The sequence below is a fragment of the Arvicanthis niloticus genome, chromosome 25, assembly GCF_011762505.2.
Source record: "Arvicanthis niloticus isolate mArvNil1 chromosome 25, mArvNil1.pat.X, whole genome shotgun sequence".
Taxonomy (NCBI): domain Eukaryota; kingdom Metazoa; phylum Chordata; class Mammalia; order Rodentia; family Muridae; genus Arvicanthis; species Arvicanthis niloticus.
Window position 1 is genome coordinate 32,875,247 of NC_133433.1, and position 19,307 is coordinate 32,894,553.

General features: G+C 45.3%; 1 protein-coding gene across 2 annotated transcripts in view; it reads left to right on the forward strand.

Moving 5' to 3' along the window:
- Ncoa2 (nuclear receptor coactivator 2) overlaps nt 1-7,473 on the forward strand; it is a 235,971-nt gene extending 228,498 nt beyond the window's left edge. For both annotated transcript variants that reach the window (XM_076924349.1, XM_076924348.1), the window contains one exon: nt 3,721-7,473. In XM_076924349.1, coding sequence (XP_076780464.1) covers nt 3,721-3,732 — 12 coding nt within the window. In that variant the 3' untranslated portion in view covers nt 3,733-7,473. The remainder of the gene's footprint in view (nt 1-3,720) is intronic.
- Nucleotides 7,474-19,307: the final 11,834 nt, after the last annotated feature.

Consider the following 19,307-nt stretch of genomic DNA (forward strand, 5'->3'; position numbering starts at 1 on the left):
TGGGATCAAAGGAACACACTACAACAACAGCAGACACAGTGGTGCACGCCTGTAACTCTGGCTCTGAGCAGGCAGACACAGGAGAGTCAGGAGTTCAAAGTCAGCTATACAGTGAGTTTAAGACCAACCTGGGCTTAAACAAAAAAATAATGCCCCCTCCCACACCTTGAAAAAACAAGAAAATAACTATTTACACAGAAAGCACGCTACACAAAATGAAATTACAGTCAGTGACCCTCAAAAAAGGTTCATCTTGTCAGACAGAGGCAAGGGGATGAGGAATTCAGTATCATTAGCAAGTCTGGAGCCAGCCCAGGTTATATGAGATCCAGTTTCAAAAAATAAAGCAAGGGCCAGGGAGATACCTGAATTAAATCCCCGAAGTCAGAGTAGAAAGAGAACCAACTCCCAGCATTGTTTGCAGACCTCCACATGGATGCCTGCAAATAACACATAAACAGTAAAATTTTTAAATAATCTTTCAGGTCCACCTCAGGATACTCAAAAACAAACAAACAATAACTTGATTCCAGTGGAGAAAATGTGGTATAAATGAACATTGAATTTTCTTAATCCAGATGCTTTTTGTTATTAATAGTTTTCAGGTTTAGAGTGAACCCAGCCCATTTCTCAGTAGTGTTATGTATTTGTTTCCCCATTGTGGCTTTTCTGGGTTTTGTAGCCCTGATCGTGGGCTCCAGAAATACTGACAGTGATTAGGGGTACTATAGCTGTTCCTCATACATATCCTTAAAACGTGGTGGTTATAAGGATTAACCAGTCCTTATAACCAATTACTATATCTTTCTTTTTATCTGTGTCTGGCATATATACATATCAGGTAAGCATGTCAGGCACTGGGATAAAGTCTATACAGAAGGTGTTTCACAGGGCTGGTGCTTCCCCCGTAGCCATAGCGTTCACAGAAAGCTAGTGCAAAGAGCTCAGGAGTGACTTACACGCTAAAGCAGAGGTCCGAAACCTTGGCTCCACTTACCTGAGGCACAGTGGCATCAGGTGACATCAGGCAAGCTCAGAGGACAGCCCATTTTAACTGAAAAGTGCCAGGGGAGCCTAGCCAGAGTATACCATACTCTGAGGACAGGTTCTCGTCCCCTCTGTGAGTGTGGCACAGTACAACTTAGCCTCTCTAACTAACCCCAGCCTGCACGACCTGAGCCAGGTAGCATTTGAGCAGCTGTCTGGGAAAAACCCTTTGCTAGCCAAGCCCTCCAAAGCGGAGAGCTCGGGCTTCTGCTTTCTCCCAGGGAGAAAGCAGGAGCACCAGGAATTGCCCACCTTTGTGTCTTCTGCTTTCTTGCCTCCAGAAGGAGGAAGTTAAATCTTGTAAGGCAGAGCATGGTTGTCCATGCGTGTAATGTCCTTGATCGTTGCTTCCGATACCACACGTCTGTCCAGCTACAGCCTTAAGAATGTAATGACTTGGGGGGCTGGAGAGATAACTCAGTGGTTAAGAGCACTGACTGCTCTTCCAGAGGTCCTAAGTTCAATTCCCAGGAACCACATGGTGGCTCACAACCATCTGTAATGGGATCTGATGCCCTCTTCTGGTGTGTCTGAAGACAGCTACAGTGTGCTCACATACATCAACTAGATAAAAAAAAAAAAAAAAAAAAAAAAAAAAATTCCTTAAAAAAAAAAGAATGTAATGATTTGTCCAAGGTCTGGAGAGATCAGAAAGCAAGCCCAAGCAAGCTGGCCTCTGAATGCCCAGCTATTCTTAACCTGAGCACCACTGTCCACTCCCCAGATAGACAAGTAGGCTCCCACAGGGATTTCTAAGGCCCAAAGGAGCAAATTGTTTCTTTGGTGCCCTCCCCCACCTTGCTGTTCAGGTCCTGAAGGAAGACAGGCACAGAGATACAGCAAAAGTTTCAACTATATGTTTAGATGTCGTCAGTCTCCTTAAACATCCAGGTGCTTCATCTCAGAAGGGAAGAGCCTCCAAAGCCAAGACACAATGTCCCTTTTGGACTCTGTCAGGGCTTCATGGATGTTAAAGGTTCACCATCTTGTGGTAGAATCTAGGTGAGGACCAAGGAAGCTGGTGACCAACAACCAACCCAGCTGAGGAAGAAAGCCTGGAGCACTGGGTGTCACCCAGCCCAGAGCCACCTCCCCGAAAGGACTCTTCTGGCGAGGCTAATGGACTCCCAGCCTTGATCTTCAGAACTCATACAAGATCTAGCTGTGGAGTGCCCAGAATGCTTATGGGGACACAGAAGGCACATACATTCTTTCTGGCTGGCTTTCTCTCTCCAAACAGAGACTCTAGTGGCCCTCAAGTACCTGCTGCTCAGTACAGTCTTTGCATATAGTCGTCTAGATTATGAGTTGAGAGTGGGGTATTTATCTTTGGGGGGGAGGGGTATTTATCTTAATGCAGTCAGGGTGAGCAGACCCTCCTAGGACCTTGAAAGTGACTCCGAGCAATCTAGGGAGGGGAGCACTTGCACAAACCTTTATTGCCAGTATTCAGGAAGCAGAGACAGGTATCTGTGAATGAGAGACCAACCTGGTTTATGTAAAGAATTCCAAGGCCCTGTCTTAAAAAGTGGAGAAGAGAACTGGAGAGAGAGGCTCAGTGGGTGAAAGCACCTGCTGTTCTTAAGAGGTTCTGTTCTCAATGCAGGTCAGTGGCTCATAGCCACCTGTAACTCTACTCTCAGGAGTTACTCTACACCCTATACACATACAAATTAAAAATAAAACATCAAATAATCTTTTTTTTTATCAAAAGAAACCAGGCTTGGTGGGTAGCATACGCCTTTAATCCCAGCACTTCGGAGACAAAGGTAGGAGTAGAAGGATCTTGGTGAGACAAAGGCCAGCCTGGTCTACATAATGAGTTCCAGGATAACCAGGATTATAGACCCTGTCTCAAAAACAAACAAATTTTTTAAAATGCCAAAGGAATATTCTTGGGCTAGGGAGGTACTCAGTAAAGTGCTTGCTATGCAAACATGAGGATCTCAGTTCAAATCCCCAGCTCTCAACTAAAAAGCTGGGCATGGTAGCACATACCTATAACCCCAGTACTTCAGTGAAGGGGAGAAGAAACAAGCCAGTCTATCTGATTCAAGGAGCTTTAGATTCAGTGAGACCATGCCTCAAAGACCAATGTAGAGTGATCAAGAAAAACAGCAGATGTCAACATCTGTCCATAGCACATATGTACGCACAAGCAAGTTAAGTACACAATTCTACAAAATGGTGGGTTTGGGTGGCAGTGTGAACTTAGTACCCAGGCGGACCTTAACCTTGAGGTCCCTGCCAGCACCTCCTGAGTTAAGGGCCTATGCAACCACGCCTGGCTGGGAGGCAGAAGTCGTTCTGCAGAGACTGATGGTCCATCCGGACTCTCACTGCAGTCTGCAGGAAGATTCACACTGATTTGTTGAGCTTGTCCATGGCACATTCAGTCAGGAACAGCGCCATCTGCCTTCCCATGTCAGAATCACATCTTCTCATTAAATGTGGGACCTTCGTGTCATCTAGAATAAGCTAATATTTTGTGTTTTGTGATGATCACGCCATTGTTTTTATCTTTTTAAAACCGTGTTGCTATTGTCATATGGTGGTGCACACATTTGAGAGAGTAGTGTGAGGGATGGAGCAATAGGCCAGGGTGGCAGCAGAAAGAATCAAGCAGACATACAGAGCCTCGCGTCCTCACACGACCTTTCTGTTTCCGTTCAGAAATACTGCTGACCTTGGAGAAGCTGTCTGCGTTTCTTCAACCCACTGGGATTACAGACATTCACCAGTCTGGAGAACTGCGTCTCTTTGTGCTGACCCACCTGACACCTGACGTACTACCAGTTCTCCCAGGACCCAGCAGCAGACAGTGGGGCCCTGGCCCACAGCATAGAGCGTGCTGGCTTGGCTGCCACCAGAAGAGCTGCCTCTCCCTGCAGCCTGCAGCCCACCTCCAGACCAACCTGCAGTCTGTTCACTGCATTCACCGTAGTGCAACTTAGATCTCCTGCAAAGTAAACGTCCACAGGCCGACTTCATCCCCATTCTGATTGAATGTATTTAAATGTGTGTATTTGAGGAGAACCATGCTCTTGTCCTGTTCCTGTTCGGCTCCAGACACTGGTTTCTTGCTTTGTTTTCCGTGGCTCTTCAGTATAAAAGATTACAATCTTATCTAGAGGAAAGAAAGGAATTTTAACACAGTCCAACACGAGGTGTTCTAAGCTTGAAGCCTGCATTTGGTTGGGATGGAGACAGGGCAGACACTGCGGACAGCGCTGTGAGTGCTGACACACCTAGTAAGGGACAACCAACACAGGCAGAGTTCTATCTCCAGGAAGCCGACAGCCAAGACTGTTGGAAGGAGTGCCCAGTTGAACAGATGAGCAGGCTCCTGAAAGAGGCTGATAACATTAACAAGGTTCTGTTTCTCTGTTAAAACCAAACTAGTTTCCCCTAAATCATGAATTCAAAAGAAATATTTATTTCTAAATTGTTTTTAGATCATTGAGATAGTTGATTGGCATCTCCTCTCTTCCCCTCCCTGCCTTCTCTTGTCCCTCCCTCTTTCATTCCTTTAAAATAGAAACATAAACAACAGCATACACCGTAGAGACCAGGGAAGCCCTTTGTTTCTCTTAGTGTTGTGCCAGCCACTCACAGCAGCTTCCCAGTGACCATGCATGTCCTGTCAGGGAGAGGAACAAAGTGAACATGGAGTGCCAGCCAGGCTGTGACATGTGCTTAGGAAGCCTGGTCTGCCCCATCCGCTCAGGCCTCCAAAATGAGAGAACATACTAATGAAATCGACGGCAGCCGTCACGACAGATCTAACCTCTGCATGTGGGTTTGTTGTTGTTGGTTTTTGTTTTTTTTTTTTTTTAATTTTGTTTTTTAGCAGTGCTGACAAAGCCGAAGTTTTTGTAAGGTACATAAAAATCCAATTTATATGTAAACGAGCAATAATTTAAGTTCCAAACTTAAGTGTTTTAACTGTATAATTTTGTGAGGTATACATATTGTGGGATTGACTCAAAAAATGAGGTACTTCAGTATTAAATTAGATATCTTCATAGCAATGTCTCCTAACGGTGTTTTGTAAAGGCGGCCAATGCCTTGATTAGACCTGATTTGTAGATTTAAGACCTTTTGTTTTCTAAACTTTGAGATTCTGCTCATGAATCATGTATCTAATCTATGATACGCAGCCGCTGTAGGAACCAAGTCTTGATTTTATATGTTTATATTCTTTCTTTCTTAATAAACCTTAGAAAGACCACATTACTAAGTGGCCCACTTTGACGGTTGTTTTTCCTGCCCACTGTCGGGAGTAACCTTTATTAACTGGTGTCAGTTTCAGACAGCTGCAGTACCCAGAACTGAGACCTTTTCAATCCTCCCCAACCCTGAGCCACACACTTTCTTACCTAAATTTCAGAATGATGTCTTTTTGATGTCTAAAAACAAAGCATTTTGTAATATCTCATCATCCAAGCTTTCTAGGAACAGAGTTTTTCCTTGAAATTTGTTTGTGTATTCCTGGCAGGGTGAAAAACATATAAACTACCCTATTTATATTTCTATCTCCCTATATATCTACAGATTATGGAGATATAGAAAGAGACATGACCCAAAGACAAGTGGTAAATCATCTATCTGGAAGTGCTGCTCCATGCTAAGGAACTTTCTAGAAATTTGCATCTCGATCCCTTTTTCCACTTTGAGAGGCATCTCAGTGCAGGGAGGTGGCCAAGGAACACCACTTCCCCATTGGCCACCAGTTCACGTGTCTGCTTGAGACTCCACTTTTCCCACCAAACCATTGGGTTGCACATCCGTGCTGCAGAGGGAGCAGATGGAACCCAGAACTCCAGCCCAGGCTGAGGCTCAGGTGGTACACTGCTGAGCTCAACCTGTTCTCAGATATCTAAGTCTTTCGAAATGTGAGGTAGGTAAAATAACTTTTAACTTCACACAGCACAAAAGAAAATGGAGTTCAAAACAGATATGGTTGGTTTTGAATTAAATCCCATCTCACTATAACATCAGCCACAAAATCTTAACGTTTCAGCATTCATCCAATCTACCACTGTTTTCTAATGTTGACCCGGCAGTAGCCCATGATCATGACGTGAAGCGTGTACATGCTCTCGCAGCTCAGAGAAGCCACACACTGGGTTCCGTCTGATCAGGAGGAGCAAGTCAGCGAAGGAGTCCAGACCATGTTCTCAGAGCCAATGCCAGCCCAGTCTCCCCCCACCCCACCCCCACCAGTGTTGCTCACGCCCTACACAACACATTTGTACCTGGTTTTGTCTGACAGAACATAGAATCAGTGTTTTCTTATGGTGACTTAATGTGAAAAGCATAATGTGAAAAGCCCACCCACCTGACCTTGGTTGTAAAATCCATTTAAGTGTTCATGTAACATGCTGAGTTTGAGAAGTGTGCTGTATTACTACTGCAACCTATTCATTTGACTCAGATTAAAACGCCACACACACACACGTGTATCTCTTACAACCTGTAATGATGGAAAGCAATGGTTTTTTTTTTTTGCAGCCTAAGATGGAATTTTTAATCTGTGTTTAAAAATGGAGTTCGTATGGGTGTGACACGTGAACTGAGAGGCGCAGACCCACTTGCAGAACCCAAAGATACACAATCAATTTTGAAATGCAACTTAAGCCATTAATTGTTGGTGTGAATTTAAAATTTTCTAGTTGTTTGTATGGTATTACGCTGCCGAAGAGCAAAGCATTCTCTGCACAAAAAGAAAACACTGTAGTGGCTTCGATTTTAATTAGAACTTTCTCCCTGGTGTTTCTTTATAGACTAAAACAAAATCTTTTAAGTTTCTTACTACAGGTAAAAGCTATGTGCAAGAACCTCAAAATGCTAAAACCTAGCATAATGCCTTAGATCTGTTTTTAAGTCTTGTATATTCCTACATAGCTGTCCAATGTATTATATTTGTATAGTGAATTGTGTACAATTTTTGAATAAGTACATCATCGCTTACCCGTATGTTATTGAACAGTGATGATGACCCATATCTTCAAACATTTAACTGTCTTTTTTTTTTCCTTTGTCATTTGTGGGTTTTATTTGTACAGTTCCTCATGAAGTTGCATCTGAGATATGTGTATATGAAAAGATTATACAAGGGTAAAATTAAGCAATATATTAACTATGGTTCTTCAGGAGAAAGCTTACAGTGTTTCAGGTTGTGATTTATTTTCAAAACAGAGTTGACTCTGAACATCACTTTGTTCATCTGCATTGATGTTTGTATTTCTAGTGTGAGCAGTTTATGCAAAGGTAGATATATTCAGAGAAATTTTAAATACATTTATGCAAGTTACTATTGCTTTGCTGATGCTATCTGCTTATTTGATGTTAAATAATGCTATTGTAAATAAAGAATCTGTTGTTACTGCATCATTTAATAAATTTTAATGCCTTCGGGTTTTACATGGCTTTAGAGATTTTAATGTGGTGATACAGATCTTCTTTTATAGTTTAAACTTAAAAATACCCAAGAACCACTACTGGCTGCTTTTTCAAAAGACACAGGTTTGATTCCTACACCTACACGTCATCTCAAAACCATCTGTAACTCCAGTTCCAGGAGATCCAACCCCTTCTGCTCTTACAGGCACTAGGACATGGTACCACTTTTTGTATTGGATATTTTATTTACATTTCAGATACCATCCCCTTTCCCCATTTCCCCTCCCTAGAAAACCTCTATCCCATGCCCCCTTCTCCTTTTTGCTTTTATACAATTTTTTTTAATGTTAATCAAAGGCTTTATAAGTTTGGTAATGCTCAATATCAATCAGAAGTGTAACCCAACACCCAACCTAGATCAACTATCTTTGACTGGCAGAGTCATGTGAACATCCGCCTCCATGTTCCCCCTCACTCTCTCTCTCTCATCACCTAGGTTCTCTTCTCCTTCTCCTCCTCTTCTCCTTACTCCTTCTCTTCCTCTCTGTACTCCTCCCACCTTAGCTCCTCCTACATATCACCCTTCCTGTTAAAATAAAACTTTTCTCTCAAAATACAATTAGAGCATAACTATACCAATTTTTGTCAGTAAGGTGCAAGATAGACCTAATACCCAGTCCGTCATTTTGTTGACTAAACAGAACCTCTGTCATCTCTCCTAACTAAAAGACTTAGTTCTGAACCTGGCTTTTTTCTTGGCTTCAGAATGAATGTCAGCTGAAAACCATCCACTCAAATCTTTTCTCTCAAGGTAAATAGCCAGGATTGGCTATGAGACTATAAGTTTTCAACCCTGTCAAAAATCCAGAATGACTGAGTTAACTGAAATTATGGGAAGCACAAAGCATAGCTTCTAAAACTTAGCTAATTTATAGAGACTGCTGGACAGCTGGACAGTCCCTATACTACAAAACGTTGGAGCATTCAATCTTCAGCCTTCTGGCCCAGGATCATCTGACAGACCTAGTGATGCAGAATTATTAAGGGCTGATTACTCTGTCTTAGCAGATATAATCAGTCGACTCTTCTGCAAGTGTGTCCTTTTCTGGACAGTAATTTGTCTGTAGATGGAAAGAGGCAATTCTTGCCTAGTGGCTGTCTCACCACAACTGGAATAACTCCAAAGATACTTAATATCTTCTTAGAATCCAAGACAGGAAGCTGTCAGGAGCAGACAGGTCTCTAATCACAATGAACATTAATACAGAAATGTTTGTAACGTCAATTCTGTGGACTTCTGACGTTTTGAAAACCAACTATCCACGTAAGGTAATCTGGACTGTTGTCTGTTAACTCCTCTCAGCTATTTCTAAATAAAATGTAGAAAACACCCTAACAATAAACTCAAAGCCATGAATTTGCTATAGTCCCTTAACTCACAGGCTGACCATCTCAAATCAGTTAGAAAAGTTAAAGAAGGACTGGGTCTAAGCCTTGTATTCCTAAATGTGTTATACAGGCACAATGCCTATGAGAGTAACAATATTCATCTCACTTTTATATCAATAAGAAGTTCATACCAATAAAAACCTTAAATTTGAAATCAAAGTAAATCTTGTACCATTTAAGAAATTATAACTTCATCTTAATAACAATTATACATATTTCTACCAATAAGTTATAGCTATGCAATAAATCCTAGCTAATCCTCCCTGTTGCAACAAAACCACTACTTTTCCCTAGAAAGACAGCCCAATATTAACCACCTCAGTCCCCAAGCCCAGGGAATAGGGGCGCTGACTCTTCGTTAACTTCTTCAAGCTGATTACAGTTGTTCAGATATTAGAAGAGGGGTTGGGGGGGGAGGGTAGATTGATAAGCCTCTGGCGTTGTGTCTTCACTGCATCCAGCTGGAATTCCAAGACACATGATACCATTTTCATGCAAACAAAACACCTACAGACATAAAACTTTTTTAAAAAAATTAACGACCTTGTCTTTTAAGAATTTCTTGGGCTGGACATGGTGGTGCACATCTTTAATCTCAGCACTCTGGAGGCAGAGGCTGGTGGATCTACCCAGTCTATAAAGCAAGTTCCAGGACAGCCAGGCCTGTTGGAAAAACCAAAAACAGGGAATTTCTTGGGAACTGGAGCGATGGCTCACTCAATATGCTTATTGCTTTTACACAGGAGCCAACTTCAGTTCTCAGCACCCAGGTCAGGAGGCTCGCAGCTGCCTGTAACTCCATTTCTGGGGGATCCAGTGCCGGTCAGGAGGCTCACAGCTGCCTGTAACTCCATTTCCAGGGGGAATGCCCTCTTATGGCCTCTACAGACAATACACTCAGGTGCACATATTCACGTGGAGAAACACGCACATAATTAAAAATAAATTTTAAAAATGGCAGTTGGTGGTTACAGCTTACCCTCCCAGAGAAGCCAGGAAAGTATATCATAGTTGACAGCATATAACACTTTATGGCAGCTGTAGCCTGTATATTCCCTACTCTAAATATTGTTGCAGTCCCAAATCACAAAGTTTATATTTATCTATGTGTATGTGCACGAGTCAGCACACCTGTGCTGGTCAGAGGTCAACTTTTGGGAGTTGGTTCTCTCCATCCACTATCTGGGTCCCCGGGGGTGAAACTCGAGGTCACCAGGCTTGGCTGGTAAGCACCTTTACCATCTGAGCCATCCCTCTCTCCCCCCAGCCCACTAACTGTTTATGAAGATGGCAAGTACTGTTTCCTGGCTTACTGGGGTTGGTTTGGTACCCACAGGTGGATAGTGTAACTACAGCACTGCCAACCCTCCTAAATTGTACGCAATACAATTTAGCCCAGTTTGGTGTTTCCTTCTCTGGCATGGAGGGAACATTGACCATTGCAGGTGGTGAACCAAAGACACCTAAGACAGCTCTGCTGCTGCTGCTGCTGCTGCTGCTGCTGCTGCTGCTGCTGCTGCTGCTGCTGCTGCTGCTGCTGCTGCTGCTGCTGCAAGGCTACCCAGTAGCAGGAAGTACGTCGTTAAGGTACCAGAAGTGAGCAGTTGGTTTTGTAGCCCTGCGCCGACTGTCCACTTTCCCTTTTTCTTTTTGGATACTGGCCAAGCCAAAGCATATTATCTCTAATATTTTACAGAAGCTACCGCACCACATTCATTGTGTGATTGCTTACAAAAGGTGTGGGTTTTCACCTCTTCCATCTTCCTCCTCCAGCTGTGTCTGAAACTCACTGTGTAGCAAAAAGCCTGGCCTTGAACTCCTCCTGCATCTTATCTCCTATGTGCTGAAAGTTCAGGTGTACCCCATTACCCAAGTCATCAACCCCGTGTTGCTCTCTGAGAAACACTGCTAGCTCATTCCTGGGACCACAAATACCAGTCATCCACAAGTTGTACCCAGCAGCTAGTGACGGAATGAGGAAAGCAGTCAAACCACTGCCTGCCTAGTCAGTGTGCCCAGCAGTATCACAAATAGAAATGATGCGTCATGATGGTCCTGACCCCACAGCACAGGTCAGCAGGGAAAGGCACTTGCCACCAAGCCTGAACAACATGGTAGGAGATGAAGTGGCTCCTGCAGGTTGTCCTCTGTCCTAGTTAGGGTTACTAGGACCTCACTGCTGTGATAAAACACCATGACCAAAGCAACTTGGGGAAGACAGGATGCTTCCAAATCACAGTCCATCACCAAAGGATTAGGAGACCTTAAGCAGGGGAGGAACCTGGAGGCACAAGATGATGCAGAGGCCACAGGGGGGTGCTGCTTACTGCTTTCCATGCTTGTTCAACCTGCCTTCTTAGAGAACCCAGGACCACCAGCCCAGGGTTGACCCCTCCTACAATGGGCTGGGCCTCCTCCATTAATTACTAAAAATACACCCTACAGACTCTCTCCTCTCTGATGACTCCAGCTTGTGTCAAGTTGACATAAAACTAGCCATTACCTCCTCTGACCTGTGTGCCAGTGTGGGTACATCCATGCCACTAACAAACATCCGACAAAGAACAGGACCACACAGCCAGGGAGATGCAGTAACTGGCTAGCTAACACAAGCCAGCCTTCCTCATCAGCCCCTACAGATGCGCTGCCACAGGAATCAAGTGGCCCCAGTAGCCAAGACAGAGCCAATGCATGTGCCCAATGGCGGAGGTTCACTGAGGACAGATTCAGCTAGAGCGGCTCTGACTGCTCCCTTTTAAAGCTCAGAATACACATTCTTATGGCAGCAAACCCAAGGAGACATCAGAACGATTGCCCACTGGGGGCCTCCAAACACTAAGCTAAATAAGCATCAGCTGGTGACCAGAAGAGGGAGCAGAGCAGAGCGGCAAGGCTAGCCATGTCCCAAGAGCATTTAGCTATATAGCTGACAGGCTTATGTGGCAGTTTCTGTTCCCTGGTCCTTCCTTCAAACACTACCATTTCCCCTAGCCTGGCCCTAGAGATGTCTGCTTGCTTCTTCAGGGGACTAGGGGCTTCCCACAGAGGAGAATTCTAACTACCCTGAGCAGGAACAAGAGAATCTCCCTTCTTTTGTTGTTTCTTCCCCACGGCCTCGGGCTGCCTGTTCTACTTTGCTTTCTCTGTTGCCATGAGAAAACATTGACCAAAGACGATGATTTATCTTACATCTCATTACTGAAGAAAGTCAGGGCAGAAACTGAAGCAGAGACCACAAAGAAAGGCTTGCTCTTACTGGCTTGTTCCTGTTGGCTCCTTGGCTACCTTCTTTATACAACTCAGGACCACCAGTCCAGAATGGCGCCACTGCAATGAGCTGGCTCCTTCCACATCAACCATTAATCAAGAAATGCCCTACAGATATACTTTCAGGCCAGTCTGGTGGAGGAGGCCATTCCTTAACTGAGGTTGTTGTGTTTTATAAAAAAAGAAAGAGCCGAGATATGTTTTTATAGAGGCGAGATATGGTGTTGGGGAAAGGGGTGCCTCTGAGGGCCTCTGCTGAAACATCCCTTCCCCCCTAAGGTACCAGCCACATGACAGGTATAGTATGAAACAGAGTTTATTTAGGGAATGGGAAGGAGAGTTGAGGAGGGAGTGAAAACAGAAAGGCAGAGAGGGGGGAGGTAGGGGAAGAGAGCTATCTCAAAAAAAAAAAAAAAAAAATCCAACTGACGTCCTCTGAGATTACCCTTCCAGTACACAGCAACACCTGTTCCCTTGACTTTCCAGACTCACAATTTAAGGGCAGTGAAGCCAAAACAGCCCCTTGTGTTTACTAACTATAACTGAGGTTGTCACAAAACAACACGGTGCACAGGCCAGCCAGGGTGATGCATGTTTGCAATCCCAGCCCTCAGAAAGCAGAGAAGAAAATGGATTGGGGGTTTAAGGCCAGCCTTGGCTACATAGCAAGTTTGAGAATAGCCTAGGCTACATGAGACAACTCAAAACAAATAAACAAAAGTCACTGGCCTATAGCCAGGCCTCAGTAAGTCAGAGCCTCTCTAGATACCTGTGCTGGCTGATACTAATTGGCAGGTGCACAGGCAAAGCCTTGTCCAATAACTAGAAACTAGATAGATCTAGAAACTAGATAGATAGATGGATAGATAGATAGATAGATAGACAGACAGACAGACAGACAGACAGGGATAGAGACATGTCAGTGACTAAAGACTAAGACTCTTTATTTTGTTGTTTTGGATTAGCTGTTTTTGTTTGTTTTGTGTGTATGTGTTTGTTTCTTGTTTTCTTTTGAGTTTTGGGGACAGGATCTGTCTACTTAGCCCTGGCTGTCCTGGAACTCACTATGTAGACCAGGCTGGCCCCACACTCAGATCTGCCTACCTCTGCTTCCCTACTGCTGGGATCAAAGTCATATGCCACCATGCCCTGAGGATCTTCTGTTTCTGATCCCAGCCAGGTATATGGGTACTCATGGCAGTTGATAAGTGAAACCTTGAAAGGAGTTGATATTTCCTGAAGCCACTGGAGGAGCCTTGAAGGTTGGCTTAGGCAAGCTCCCTGCCTGGGGCAGAAGCCTCACGTGTAGAAAGCCTTCGAGTCCTGGGCAGGTCTTGGCATCAGGCTTTCCTCTCTGAGCTGGCTGAGAGCTGCACTCTGAGGTCTCCTGGCTTTTCTTGAAAAGAATGCTTGGCTAGAGCCCAAATGCAATCTCCGAAGGCTTGTTTCTCAGCAGGCTCCTGCAGCAGTTCTAACACTTTCTGTGGGCTGAAGACTGAATGTTTCCTGTCGGCTGTGCCCAGTTGACCTGATTGGCTGTTGGGGATATGCAGACCAGATTACAAAACAAACAAACAAACAAAAGCAAGCCCAATGCGGGGCGGTGTGTCCGAGGCTCACCCAGCCCAGCCCGTCCTCTGTGTCGGCGGCTCATTCTCTGCCCGTCTGCCTGCTTGCAGCCAGAGGCCATCAGAAGTCATCAGAAACCTTCATGTAGACAATGAAGCCTGCAGGAGAATAGTCCAGAGGCAGGGTTTCTGTCGCTGTGAGAACACCATGAGCACAGCAAAGGGGAGGAAAGGGTTTGTTTCCCTTTATGACTTTTGGGGCGAAAACCAAAGTCAGAGCAGGAGCTCAGACAGGACAGGATCCTGGAAGCAGAAACTGAGACAGAAGCCACAGAGGAGTGCTGCTTGCTGGCTTGCCCTGCTTGGTTTGTCCAACAGACTTTCTCATAGCACCCAGACCACCAACCCAGGAGAGACCCCAATCCACATTAGGCTGGGTTTTCCAACATCAATCACGATTTAAGAAAATGCCCTGTCAGGGGCATTTTCTCAATTGAAATTTCCTCTTCCAAAACAACTCCAGCCTGTGTCAAGGGGACAAACACTAGCCAACATATTCAGTGACAAAGCACTATCCATATGCACAGGATAGTCCGACTCCCAACACTGAAAACAAAATTAGAAAGTCACTAAAAATAAATTCTATCTATCCTGAATGTTTTAGCACAAAAGGCTGTAGATGTTCCAAGAAACTTTCCAATTCTTTCAAAAGCTCGTTTTCTAGCATATTATTTGGCTCGGTCAAGCCTCTTTTCCACTGAGGGAAACTGAAAGCCTGCTAGGCCTACCTGGGATCTAGAGCACGGCCTTTCCCCCTTCCCTAAAGCCACTTGCTTGGAGCCCAGACTCCTGACTTTGGCAACAGAGCCTTCTGGGAAGGTAGGCATAAGCAGACAGGATTTTCAACACCTCCCTGTCCTGGGGGTAATTCATGTTAAAACCGTTAACACTTGTTCACAAATGAGTTAACCAAGTCTTTGGTGGTGTTTCAACCTAGGCGCTGTAAGCCCTCCCTGCCCCAGGGCTCATTGTGATGACCCCTCCCACCCCTCTCCAGTAACAAAAGGTTTATTTACCTTGCCTAAGGCAGCAGCAGCTTTAGAACCTTCTTTGCTCCCAATGGCAGGCACTTAATAAACCATAGTTTATTTGTAGTTGAGCGAGGTTAGATCCTCTACCTCTGTCCATCCATCCATCCATCCATCCATCCATCCATGTAGGTCCTTCACCGGTACAATATTCCTTTTCTAAATCAGAAAAAAAAAAAAAAAAAACCTAAACGAATATGTCTAATGGCCATTCCTGCTATATGCATGCTTTATAAAAAAAAAAAAACTTTTTTAAAATCTTTTTTTCAAGGGAATAAGAAAAGTATTATACACAGACTCTTGGGCCATCTAAGCAGTGAGATGCTTTGGAAACAGGCTATCTTCGAGTGGAGCCGGGTCAAGGTCAAAGACTTAAGTCTGCTTGGACTAGCATCTAGTGTGGGCTAGTAGTGGCAGCTCACGGAGGACGGAAGGCTGAGGAGCCCGGTCAGCATACCAAAGAGGACCTGGCTGCCAGCTTCTCCCCATCCCTCAGTCCCCACCTACTACAGGGCCCTCCTGGCTGCCAGACCCAGCCTTCTACCATGACTGCAGCCCAGAGGCCTGGCCTGCTCGTCCCTATATAACCCAACCATTTTGGTTACTTTCCCTCTTTTGTACTTTTGGGCCTCCTGGCTGCTGCACCTGACTCCCCCTCTCCCCTCTCCCTTCCCCTGCCGGTCTCCGTACACGGCACAGCTACTCTGTACTCTCCCAGATGCCCCTGCCTCTGACTGTGCTCTCCCATGTATTATAATAAATGTTCTCCTCCACCACACCTAGGAGCAGTTATGTTCTTCCTTCTTATTTCTTTCTTTCATTCATCTGATTCCAAAACCCTAAACTAATCATATTCCTTTCCTTTCCTTTATTTATTTATTTATTTATTTATTTATTTCAGTCTAGATACCAAGGGAAGTGTCCTGCCCAATCATTTTGTTTTGTTTTGTTTTTGTTTGTTTGTTTTTCGAGACAGGGTTTCTCTGTATAGCCCTGGCTGTCCTGGAACTCACTCTGTAGATCAGGCTGGCCTCGAACTCAGAAATCTGCCTGTCTCTGCCTCCCAAGTGCTGGGATTAAAGGTGTGTGCCACCTTGCCCAGCCCCTGTCCAATCATTTACCCAAAGCAAGACTCTCTTGCAGAATTTCTGGACACCAACATAACCCCAAACCCAATGAACTTGAGCAAGTCCAAAGCCCCCATTATAGGAGACTTAAACTATGATTGTCAGAGACAACATGTGGCGGCTATCATCCTTGCAGCCATCTTGAGCCATAAACCCTGACAAGAGACTTGTTTTCAATAGCCTACAACAGCTGAGCACACTCTGATAACATCTGGTTTTAGATACCCAGGATCTTCCCTTGGGTGTGTGTGACTTAAAGACCTGGCTTAAGAAGTGAGACATATGCCTGGCGGTGGTGGCGCACGCCTTTAATCCCAGCACTTGGGAGGCAGAGGCAGGCGGATTTCTGAGTTCGAGGCCAGCCTGATCTACAGAGTGAGTTCCAGGACAGCCAGGGCTACACAGAGAAACCCTGTCTCGAAAAACAAACAAACAAAACAAAAAAGAAGTGAGACATATAAAAGGCAAGAGGCAGACAGAAAGGGGACTGGAAACTTGGAACTTGGAGGCACTAGGGACTAGGAACTCAAGACTTGGGACTTGAACTAGGAACAAGGGACTTGGAAAGAGAGAAGAGAGACGAGAATAAACGGGACTGAATCACACTCTGTCTGGTCTTCGTGTCTGCCCTCACTCTCTCTCTTGCTGTACCCTGACCCTCGGACCTGAGCAGCAGTTCGAGCTGGGACAATTTTGCCCCCAAAGCTTGGGGCAGTGAGGGCTCTAACAATTTTGGCCCCCAAGCTTTTGGCAGTGCGGGTTCCAACATTTGGCAGAGCGATCCTTGACAACAACATATGGAGACAGATCTGGTTGCAAACTGTTTGAAGATACTCTTGGGGATGCTATAGTTTCTTGCAAGTACAAGGTCCTTTCTTGTAGAGAAGCCTTGAAGACCTAGCAGGTATCATTCCTAGCATCACAAGGCTGCCACTGCAAATGCTGAGTCTGTGGCTGAGAATGTCTTGCCTGCTGTCCCATCACGACTGGGAAAGCAGGCCCTTAAGGATGTGGGCCAAGAGCAAGGCTCACTCTTACTGGAGGCTGAGGCAGAAGGATGGCTGTGAGTTTGAGGAGAGGCTGCTTCTGCCTCTCAAGTGCTGGAATTAAAGATGAGCAGCTCCAAGACTGGCTTTGTTTTTGTTTTCTTAAGGCACAACTTTGGGTGGATGGAGAAGGAGGGGAATCTTGGAGAGCCGGCAGATGATGGGATCAATATGATCAGAACACATGTATAGAATTCCCAAAGAACTAATAAGATTATAAAATCACTAAAACAATGAACGTTTGGCGTAGAAACTGGGCAAGCCAGCAGTTTTATATCTAGGAATTGCTTCAAGGCGGTTTCCAGAAGTTGCTTCAAACATTGTAAAAATGACAACGGTTTAAATATCACGAAGTTGGAATAAAGTTGATCCTAATTTACTGATGGAAAGTGGAAGCAACTGGGTGTTAAGAAAAACTGCAGCAACGTAGGCAGAAGCTAACCGGCTGGCTTCTGGATTAAGAGTGCTAGTTGCTCTTCTAGAAGACCAGAGGCAATTCTCAGAGCATAAAAGGGCTCACAACCATCTGTAACTCCACCCCCCCAGGGGGGCGGATTCAACATCCTCTTCTGTACTCTACAGGCATAAGGTATCCAACTGTGCACAGAAAAACATCCATACACATAAAATAATCTTAAAGTCTTGAAAATCAAAGCATAATTGTGTTTTTATTTTATTTTAAAGGCTGTATATGTACACCTCATATCATAGCAACTGGAAGACTGAGACGGGAGGATTGAATTGGCTATAAGTCTGAGTTACATTGTGAGAACAGCTGAAAAGAATAGAGAGAAGAGAGGGGAGGAGAGACTGGTAAGCAAACTGTTGGATAACCAACCGACCGGCGCACTCTCTTGTCTCTTTAGCTGGTCTGGCGCTCACTTTGTGCGGGTGTATTTGCCACAATGGTTATCCTATGGAAAGGGCAGAGCCCTGCATCTCTAGTCATTTCCACTTCGTTTCCGGGAAAATGAAGCCCCGCCTCACCCTTCTGATCTGTCCTGCAACTATGAAATGACTGTGAATGTTAACCCTGTAGGCCATCGCAATGGCATTTGATGCTACTTTGATGCTCAGCCCTAGGGAGAGCAGAATGTATTGCAGAGCCTTAGGGTCGCATACATTCCTGCTCTTCTCACGCCGTCTCACCAGGGACACAGGCAGAATTAGTACACCCGGGCTGTACAGGGACCAAGGAGGCGGTCCTTCTCTGGTAGCTTTAGGAACTCCGGGCGGCTTCCCTACTCGCTGTATGATTAGTAATCAAACCACTATCGGTCCAAGGTAAGAGTGAGTCCCTCTCCCTCACTCATCACAACCTCCCCCCCCCACCCCACTCCCCACCCAGCCAGACCGCTGTTTCTCTAAGAAGAACTGGAGTAAGGCGGAACCTGACCAAGGTCACCAGCTTCTCAACTGCGTTCTCCACCCTAGGATCTGGGAATGTGAATGGGATTAAACGTTCCTTTTTCTCTATGCATTGTTTGCCCAGGGAATAAAAATGCAGTCGGTGAGCACAAGGTACTAGTCTGGACCTAGGTTCTCAGAGCCTTTGGTCAAGATCGCAAGCCATCTTCTGCAGGGTCAGCTAAGGAGGTGTGATATGAGGAGGTTGGCTCTAGGCCACCGAGAAATAAAAGCAGCAGAAAGGGCAAAAGGACTACCGGGGACCTCAGAAGCAACAGCTCAGTTCCCCCTACTCTGGACTCGCAAGGTGTCACTTCCCGGCCTTTAGGATAACGCCCAACTTTACCTGGTTCTCTGGCAAATTTGACCAAGACTAAGAACAGGCTTTGTCTCCTAGCTGCCACTGTGTGTGTGTTGGAGACCTTGCTTGGGCAACAATTGTTCAGCTCTAAGCTCTCCAATGCCAGTCCAGGGGCTGTGAGAGTAGGGGTTGTGCATAGGTGTCCTTATTGGTCGCTCTCGCTCTCGGCTCCCTACACCCATCTGTTTAGGGTGTAGTGAGTGTGAGGGCACAGAAGAATTTACTGCCCCCCTAACGCACTTGTGGGTTTGGGGGGGGGGGGTATGTGCATGTGTGCATTTGCACACAGAAGGGCTTATTGTGGACCCTGGGCAACATTTGCCACGCTCTGACTTCCTGTCGTCGTTAGCCTGAAGCAGCAACAACGGTGCAAGATGGGCAATCGCACTTCACAGGATTCCAGGGAACGTTCTAGAGAACTGTTGGCTTCAGTGGGTGATCTCTGGGGACCTAGGGAGGAATCCAATTGCTAGTCAATGGCTGTGGTGGGCGGGGAGAAGATTATCAGAGGACCTCCACAGGCCTAATCTCTTCTACTACTT